General features: G+C 38.3%; 1 protein-coding gene across 1 annotated transcript; it reads right to left on the bottom strand.

The window, feature by feature from the left end:
* Positions 1-7409: 7409 nt before the first annotated feature.
* On the bottom strand, positions 7410-8390 carry LOC143390712 (olfactory receptor 1L4). Its single transcript, XM_076843123.1, has one exon. The coding sequence runs from the start codon at positions 8343-8345 to the stop codon at positions 7410-7412; it is 936 nt and encodes a 311-aa protein (XP_076699238.1). The 5' UTR covers positions 8346-8390.
* Between the last annotated feature and the right edge of the window lie 1000 nt (positions 8391-9390).

The following is a 9390-nucleotide window of genomic DNA, read 5'->3' on the forward strand; positions in this document are numbered from 1 at the left end:
AAAAACAGTATTTCCTGTTTTAACTTATTACTATAGATTCACAAGGAAGAAACTGCATTCAAATATGTATTTTCAAAATCACACATCATACCTAAAAAAACATCAAAATACATCTAAACAGTGTTGAAACAAAGATATAAAAATGGGCATAAAACAACGATAATTTACACGCAGACGTATTTATTGGAACTCATACTGAAATGTAAATTATTTGCTCCTTTAATATATACTTACTAAAATTACAATTAAAGTCATTACAATTAAAGTCCTGAGGAGAAAAATTCTACCAAATATTGTTTTCACACTCTATTCAGGTTATTTTCTGTGTCTTTCCAAGTAGTAACTTTCTCATTTAAAGAACCCAATCACCTAGCAAATTGCACAAACATAATTACTAGTTTATCCCATTCAATGTTTCTTTTCATGCCCTGCCTTTTTGCAGCTGGCTCTGAGCCATAGTTATATAACAAGAGAACTGCCAGCTGGTGGAGCTCTGGGGTACAGCTCACATGGGAGTTTTTTAAAGAACCCGTATTTTCAGCAGTTATGCTGGCATTGCTAAGCAGGTGATGCAGAGATCTCCAAGTTTTATTCATTGTTTACCCATCTCTTCACAAACCTAGGATTTGTACCATATTGAAGATTTGCCACCATAGTAAGTCAAACTTAATTGTTATTAAGTTTCATTGCCAGTGAGTTTTACCCTGTTATTATTAAGAAAAAGAAAACACCATTTTAAGTGATGATTTTAAAAATGCTTAACAAAGTAACAAAATAAGAGATCTTCTTGAAGAATGAGTAATCCTATTGCCTGAAAATTTGGCAATTTCGCCAACTAATATTTATTATTAGAGTTTCTGTGAATCAAAACTTTTAATGCAGATTAACTGGGTGTTTCTGTCCCAGAGTCTGTCAAAAGGCTGATATCAAAATGTCACCCAGAGTTCTAGTCACCTCAAAGGTCTAAGGGGGTTGTGTTTCAAATTCACTCATATAGATGCTGACAGACCTGAGAAAATTCCTTCCAAGCCTATTCACCTGATTTTGACTGACCTCAGAAGACCCACTTCTAAGCTCACTTATGTGGGTCCCTCTGCAGAGCTGACTGTTGGAAGTGATATCTAGTTTCTTTTGCCATATTCTATTTATCAAAAGTGAATGAGTAAGTTTGCTCCCTACTCAAGATAAGAGGCTAAATCTAAGGGACATAAATATTGGAAGACAAGAAATATTGGGACAGTCTTAAAGGCTGTCTACCAAAACATGATATACAAAAATCAATATCAATGGAGAGCTTTTCATGAGGAAACTAGAAAAGAGGTGGATTCAATGGGTCAGGAATGAAACAAAGATTCTATTGTCTTTATGCACATTATTTTTTTAAAATTTATTTTTTATTCTAATTTGTTATATATGACAGCAGAATTTATTACATTTCATATTCTACATATAGAGCACAATTTTTCATATCTCTGGTTGTATACATAGTCACACCATTTGTGTCTTCATACATGTACTTAGGATATTGATGTCTCATTCCACCGTCTTTTCTACCCCCATGCCCCTCCCTTCCCCTCCCACCCCTTTGTCCATCTAGAGTCTGTCTAATCCTCCCATGCTCCCCTGTCCCAACCCCATTATGAATCAGCCTCCTTATATCAGAGAAAACATTCAGCATTTGTTTTTTGGGATTGGCTAACTTCATTTAGCATTATCTTCTCTAATTCCATCCATTTACCTGCAAATGCCATGGTTTTATTCTCTTTTATTGCTGAAAAATATTCCTCTGTGTGTGTGTGTGTGTGTGTGTGTGTGTGTGTGTGTGTGTTTATAAAACATTTTCTTCATCCATTCATCTACTGAAGGACATCTAGCTTGGTTCCACAGTTTAGCTATTGTGAATTGTGCTGCTATAAACATTGATGTGGCTGTGTCCCTGTAGTATGTTGTTTTTTACATCCTTTGGGTAGACTGAGGAGTGGGATAGCTGGGTCAAATCAAATGGTGGTTCCATTCCCAGTTTTCCAAGGAATCACCATACTGCTTTCCATATTGGCTGCACCAATTTGCAGTCCTACCAGCAAGGGATGAGTGTGTCTTTTCCCCCACATCATCGCCAACACTTATTGTTGTTTGTATTCTTTTTTTTTTTAAATTAATTTTTATTGTAGGTTGTTCAAAACATTACATAGTTCTTGATATATCATATTTCACACTTTGATTCAAGTGGGATATGAGCTCCCATTTTTACCCCATATACAGCTTGCAGAATCACATCAGTTGCACAACCATTGATTTACATATTGCCATTCTTGTATTCTTAATAATTGCCATTCTGACTGGGGTGAGATGAAATCTTAGAGTAGTTTTGATTTGCATCTCTCTAATTGCTAAAGATGTTGAACATTTTGTTCATCAATTGTATTTCTTCTGTAAAGTGAAGAAATGCACTTTACCCATTATTGATCAGATTATTTGATTTTTTGGTGTTAAGTTTTTTGAGTTCTTTATCCTGGAGATTAATTCTCTATTGGAGGTGCCTGTTTCACTTGACATCATTATCACCTAAGTCCATAGTTGCATTAGGATTCACTCTTGGTGTTTAAATACACATTTCAGCTGTTTCTGTATATTTTTATGGCTTGATATTCTTTTTTTTATAGCACTCAACATGATTCCATTGTCTGGATGTTCAAAGTTTATTTATGAATTCATGTACTGAAAGACATCTTGATCATACTATGTTTTGTAAATTATGAATAAAGCTGCTACAAATATCTATTTGCAGGTTTTTACGTGGACATAAGTTTTAATGCTCTTGAGTAAATACCAAAGGGTACAATTGCTAGATTGTTTGGTAAAAGAACATTAAGGTTTGTATGACATTGTCAAATTCTCTTCCAAAAAGATTGTGCTGGGTTGCATTCCAGCCAGTTATCAGAGAGAATTCCTGTTCTAAATTCTCTTCAACATTTGTTACTGTTGATGTTCTGGATTTTGGCCATTCTAATAGCTGTGTTGTTTTATGTTGCATTTTCCTATCATGACATATGACATGAAGTGTCTTTTCATATGCTTATTCTCCATCAGTGAGTTTTCTTTGGTGAGGTATGTCTTTCAGTCTTTTGTCAATTTTTTTCAGTATAATGGCTTTATTGTTAAGCTAAAAATTCTCTATGGACATTCTGGGTAACAGTCATTTATCAGATATACCTTTTGTAAATATTTTCACTCAGCTTATGGCTTGTCTTCTCATTCTCTTGACAATTGTCTTTTCAGAACAGAAGCTTTTATTTTTAATGAATTTCAGCTCATGAATTATTTTTTCATTGATCTTGTCTTTGGTGTTTTATCTAAGGAGTTAATACCATTTCCAAGCCCATCTAGGTTTTCTTCTCTATTATTTTCTAGGACTTCCATAGTTTTTCATTTTTAATTTAGGTCTGTGATTCATTGAGTTAACTTTTATGAAGCGTGGAAGGTCTGTGTCTAGATGATCACTAGTGGTATAATAGCCAAATTGCTAGATAGCTGCATGCTTCAGTTTGCCCATTTATGAAACAGAGATAATACCGGTTCTTACCTCATTATCTTATTAAACAATTTTGTTTTCTAAATAGATTGCCGGGCTCCAGAGTCAAATTCATAGGTGTGCTCCCAGTGCTCAGAAGAACTTGGTACCTTACTGTCACTGTGTTAAACTTCATTTACTTTTTGAACAAGGGATGTCACATTTTTGTTGTACATTGAATCCTGAAAATTTTGTGTCTCTTGCATGTAGTTATCAATCAAGAGATACTCATGATAATGATGATGATGGTCTGAATGTTTCTATGCCATTTGATATCCATATTCCTGCCATTTTTCATTCCCTACTTTGCCCTATTGAGCTCTATGGAGTTAGTTGACTGGGTTCTGATGTTTCTTGAGGACTGTGTGTGTTCCTATGGAGACAGGACTGTAGGGTTCCAGAGTAAGGGCTCATTCCTGAGCTCCACAGGAATGATCCACCAACACTTCACAAAATTCCCATGGTCACCTCCAATTGACACATTCTAAATGGAGTATATTTTCCAACTTGCTTCTTTCCTTTTCTGTTTAAAATTTATTTTTAATTGACACATAATAATTGTACATTTTAAGGGGTGTAGTATGACCACCCGAATATGTATACAATGTGTGGTTATCCCATCAGGGTGAGTAACATTTCCTTACACATTTATCATTTCTTTATATTTGGAGTCAAGTCCTCTCTTGTGGGTTTATTATAAAATGTATAACAAGTTGTCATCAACTATAATCACTCTACTGTGCTGCAGAACATTAGAACTTATTCCTCTTGTCTAAGTGCATTTTGGTGTTTTTCTGTTTCTCCCCCCTACTCTCTTCTGTGAGATAACCCTTTAGCTTCCATGTGAGTGAGAACATGTGGTGTTAACCTGGCTTACTTCACTCAACATAATAATCCTTTAGTGCCACATATCCACATTGCTGCAAATGATAGGATTTCATTCTTTTTATGGATGGATAATAGTCCATTGTTATATTTCCTTTTCCATTCACCAGTTCATGGACATGTTGGTTGATTTCATATTTTGACTATTATGAATACTGCTACAATAAACATGAGTATGCAGGAATCATTTTGATATCATTATTTCATTTATTTTGGACCCAGAACCAGAAGTGGGTTAGCTGGCTCCTCCGGTATTTCCATGGTTGGTATATTTTGAGGAGGCACCATTCTGTGTTCCACAATTGTTAGACTCATTTACAGTCCCCCGAGGTGTTTGAGAGTCCATTTCTGCATCCTCACCAGCGCTGGTCATGTTTTGATTTCTGTATATGATTTGTTTTCTGACTGAGGTGAGGTGAGATATTTCATTGTGGTTTTGATTTGCATTTCTCTGGTGGTTAGTGCTGAACCTTTTTTTTCATACACCTGTTGGCCATTTATAGATCTTCTCTTGAGAAATGTCTATTTGGATCACTTTCTCATTTTTAAATCTGATTTTGTTGTTGTTGAGCTTTCTGAGTTCCTTATATATTCTGGATATTAATCCCTTGTCCAGTGAATAGTTGAAAAAAAAAAATATATATATTGTACTGGGATTGAACTCAGAGGTGCTCTTCAACTGAACTATATTCCCAGCTCTTTTTTAGAAAATTTTTTAGTTCTAAGACATGGCCTTGCTCACTTGACCACACAGTCCTCAGACTTGATATTCTTCTACCTCAGCCACTGGAGTGACTGAGACTACAGGCAAGGGTCACCACATATGGCATTCGGATGGTTGTCTCTTCACTATATTGATTGTTTCCTTTGTTGTGAAGAAACTTCTTTTTTCTCCCCTTAGGGCTGAGGATAAAATTCAGGGCCTTGCATGTGCTAGGCAAGTACTCTCCCACTGAGCTAAATCCCACTCCCTAAAGAAGTTTTATAATATGATATAATTCCATTTTTCTATTGTTACATTTTTTTTGGGTAATTTTACCCTCAATTTTTGCCTACATCAATGTCCTAAAGTGTTTTCCCCTATAGTTTTACATTTGGGGGTCTTACTCTGAGGCTCTTTATCCATTTGAGTTGATTTTTGTATATATGAGAGATGGAGAGTCTAGCTTCATTCTTTTGAGTGTGTGCATGTGTGCGTGTGTGTGTGTGTGTGTGTGTGTGTGTGTGTGTAGTTTCTCAGCATTTATGGAAGAGACAGCCCTTTTTCCAATGTATGTTATTGATGTCTTTGTCAAAAATCAGTTGGCTGCAAATATGTGAATAAATAGTTGAGGAGGCTTTATGAAGTAGCTATCACACTGAGGTGTTTGCATGTTATTTTAGATGTGCAGTCTCCATTAATGCTGTTCACCAAACGTGCTTAGCTCCTTTTCTTTTTCTTTTTTTAAAATTTTTTTAGTTGTAATTGGACACAATATCTTTATTGCTGAGGATCGAACCCAGGGCCTCGCACATGCTAGGTTAGTGCTCTATTGCTGAGCCACAATCTCAGCCCCTCCCCCTTTTTAACAGATTTTTAAAAATTTGTTTTAATTGTAGGTGGACACAATAACCTTTATTTTATTTTTATGTGGTGCTGAGAATCAAACCCGGTGCCTCACGTGTGCTAGGCAAGCACTCTACCACTGAGCCACAACCCCAGCCTGCTTAGCCCCTTTTCTTGTGAGCACATGGTTGGGCCATGCCTCCTGGATCCCAGGGTTTGTGGTCATGAGATTCGCTGTCGACAGAGTTCTAGTCAAAAGTGGTATGGGTTACTCCTGGGACAGAGTATTTAAATGGAAATGCAAAATCTTCAACAGCTTCTAACAAAGGGATGGCTGATGTTTATAATGGTGGCTGCCCCATACCCTTGGATCCCTGAGTGCTTAAAATGAGCAGCACCCTTACACTTTTCTATGGTGGACATTTCATATAAATGAGAAATAAAGCTTTGGCTTTGTGGCCCTAAGGTTTGGAAGTTGCTCTTTGCACAGCATGACCTAGCTGTGCTATGGAAGGGCAGCTGAGGGAGGATGCTGGATGTGTGGACAAAGGAAGAAGTGTGGGGGTGGGAGGAGTTGGATACAGAGGATCCACCTGTCGTGACACTCAAATGTGGATGAGGAGAGTAAGCATTTTTGCAGTTTTTTATCATCTTATTCTATAATTTTTTTGGGGGGTGCTAGGGATTAAACTCAGGGACACTCAACCACTGATCCACATCCTCACCCCTATTTTGCATTTTATTTAGAGACAGGGTCTCACTGAGTTGCTTAGCGCCTCACTTTTGCTAAGGATAGCTTTGAACTCTTGATCCTCCTGCCTCAGTCTCTGAGCCGCTGGGATTATAGCTATGCACCATGGCACCCAGTTCACCTTATTCTCAAATTGAAGAAGACTCACAGGGCTTTTCTCTGTCACTCAAACATTGCTATGTTTATTGTCACTGCATGTTAGGTTTATTTCCAGTATTTGAGATATTCTGCCCATTTCCTCATCTTTTGACGCTTCCTCTGTCAGTGTCCAGTCCAGTCTTCAGAATGGCTGATTCATCCAAGGTATCTTTTCCAGTCCCTTATCAGACCCATGTAATTTCTAGAAGCCAACAGGATTTACAACTCCTTGAAAGAGTTATTTGGAGATACATTAAGTCCATGTGTGGAGGATTTCAAAACTATTTTCATGACACCTGGATTACTAGTGACACCTAGTTGGGTATTGAATATGTCTTTGGTCAATGTCATGGACAGAAACCAAGTGTTTTGTTCCCATCCAGTGTCCTCACTGGTAGCCAGCATCTCCACCACTCATGACCTCTTTGAGCGCCTTGTGGAAAATGGTCAGGAGGAAGGATAACCTGGTCAACTTTTAGGTCATCTCCCAATAATGATATTGTATCATTTCATTCTTTCTATGAGTGAATTCTGTCCCTTAATTTCCTTAAGCCTCTCTTCATATCTTTGTTCCTCAGGCTGTAGATGAAAGGGTTCAGCATAGGAGTCACTACTGTGTACATGACAGTGGCTACCCGGTCTTTCACCACTGAGTACATGGACAGGGGCCTAAAGTAGACATAGATGACACTCCCATAGAACAGAATCACTACGGTGAGGTGGGAGCCACAGGTAGAGAAAGCTTTCCACTTGCCGGCTGCAGAGGGGATTCTGAACACTGTCACAATGATTCTCAGGTAGGAGAAGAGGATGCACAGGCAGGGGGTCACAATGACAGCCAGGGTCTCAGTCATGACCACTATCTGGCTGGAGGATGTATCAGAGCAGGATAGCTTTAGCACAGGCTGGGTGTCACAGAAAAAGTGCTTAATGACATGAGAGGCACAGAAAGAGAGGCGAGACATGAGTAGCACCCGGAAGAGGGCGTGCAGGTGGGAGATGGTGCAAGAACCCAGCAGCATGAGGAGGCAGCGGCGTGGGCGCATAGCCACATCATAGTGCAAGGGGTTGCAGATGGCCACCAGCCGGTCGATGGCCATGGAGGCCAGCAGGTAGCTGTCAGTGTTTGCTAAAGCCATGAAGAAATACATCTGGACCAGGCAGCCTATGTAGGAGATGCCCTTTGTCTCTGACAGCAAATTCGCCAGCATCTTGGGCACAATGACTGTTGTGAAGCAGATGTCCATGAAGGACAAGTTGCTGAGAAAAAAGTACATGGGTGTGTGGAGCCTGGAGTCAGAGCGGATGGCCAGGATGATGAGCATGTTCCCCACGAGGGTGACCAGGTACATGCTGAGGAAGATGGCGAAGAGGGGCTTCTGCAGGTGCGGGTTGGAGGAGAGGCCCAGGAGGATGAAGCCTGAGGTGCTGCTGGTCTGGTTCTTTAACTCCATGTCTCTGGACAGGTTTTGGAGGAGTCGTGGGACAGATGCGCAGGGCAATCTCTCAGGACTGCTTCTCCCCTGACCTCAGGTGTATAAACACAGCCCAGTGCCATTTGTTAGGCATTTAAAAATATGTTCATCTTATGGAATTCAAGACAGGTAAGTAAAATTGATCAGGGATCAAATCAGAACACTCCAAGATTCTTACCAAGTTAGAAAAAGATGGTTTTCCACGTGTTTTTAGGAACTTCTATGTGGCCTGATTTGTCTGAATTGTTGTCATTTCACTTTCATAAAATTCTTTTTAGATTGTTTCTTGACTAATATTTAACCTTTTTCCCCCTTTATTTTAGAAACAGAGATGCTGAGTCTCTCTAGTATCAGTTGAGGTTCCCAGGAATGAGGTCCTCTTGTTCAGAGTCTTCTTTCCATAGTGCTGGAGGTAGTGCTGTTAGTGGAGATAATATAGAAGTGAACAGCAGAATTAATTAATGCTTCTTGATAGCCATAGAATTCATGTATTTCCTTTGTCTTCAGAGCATAACTTTCTTAATGTTTGTTTAAATATTTGTGTTTGAATAATAGTATGTGAATAATCTAATTGAAAATTTTGGTTCAGAGATGTGTTCAAAATAGGAACACTACCAGGAACAGCTCATGTTACTAAATGAGATCCTTAAATATGTTATTGTTTCTGATTATCAAACACTATGATATCCTCACTCTAAATGTTCAAGTAGTACAGGACACTGAACTTTAGAATGTTAGAGTTCCATTCCCAACAATATCATAGAAAAGATACCGCAAGGATAGCCCCATTTCCTGTTTTAAGTTGTATTGCTCAATGGTGAAAAAAATAGAGTATACATACTAGAAAGGATGAACTTGTTAATCTTTTAAATGACATGATTTTGTACGAAGGAAATCCAAGATAATCACCTGAAAGCCTTCTAAAACTTATCAAGATTTCATCAAAGTGGTTAGGCATATAAGATAAATCTCAAAATATTGATACTCATTCTGTATTAGGAAATGTAATGAGATAAGATTTCAG

The sequence above is a fragment of the Callospermophilus lateralis genome, chromosome 2 (genome assembly GCF_048772815.1).
Source record: "Callospermophilus lateralis isolate mCalLat2 chromosome 2, mCalLat2.hap1, whole genome shotgun sequence".
Classification (NCBI taxonomy): Eukaryota; Metazoa; Chordata; class Mammalia; order Rodentia; family Sciuridae; genus Callospermophilus; species Callospermophilus lateralis.

Excerpts from the sequence above, each read along its gene's own strand:
- LOC143390712 (XM_076843123.1), bottom strand. The coding sequence starts at position 8,345 with ATGGAGTTAAAGAACCAGACCAGCAGCACCTCAGGCTTCATCCTCCTG.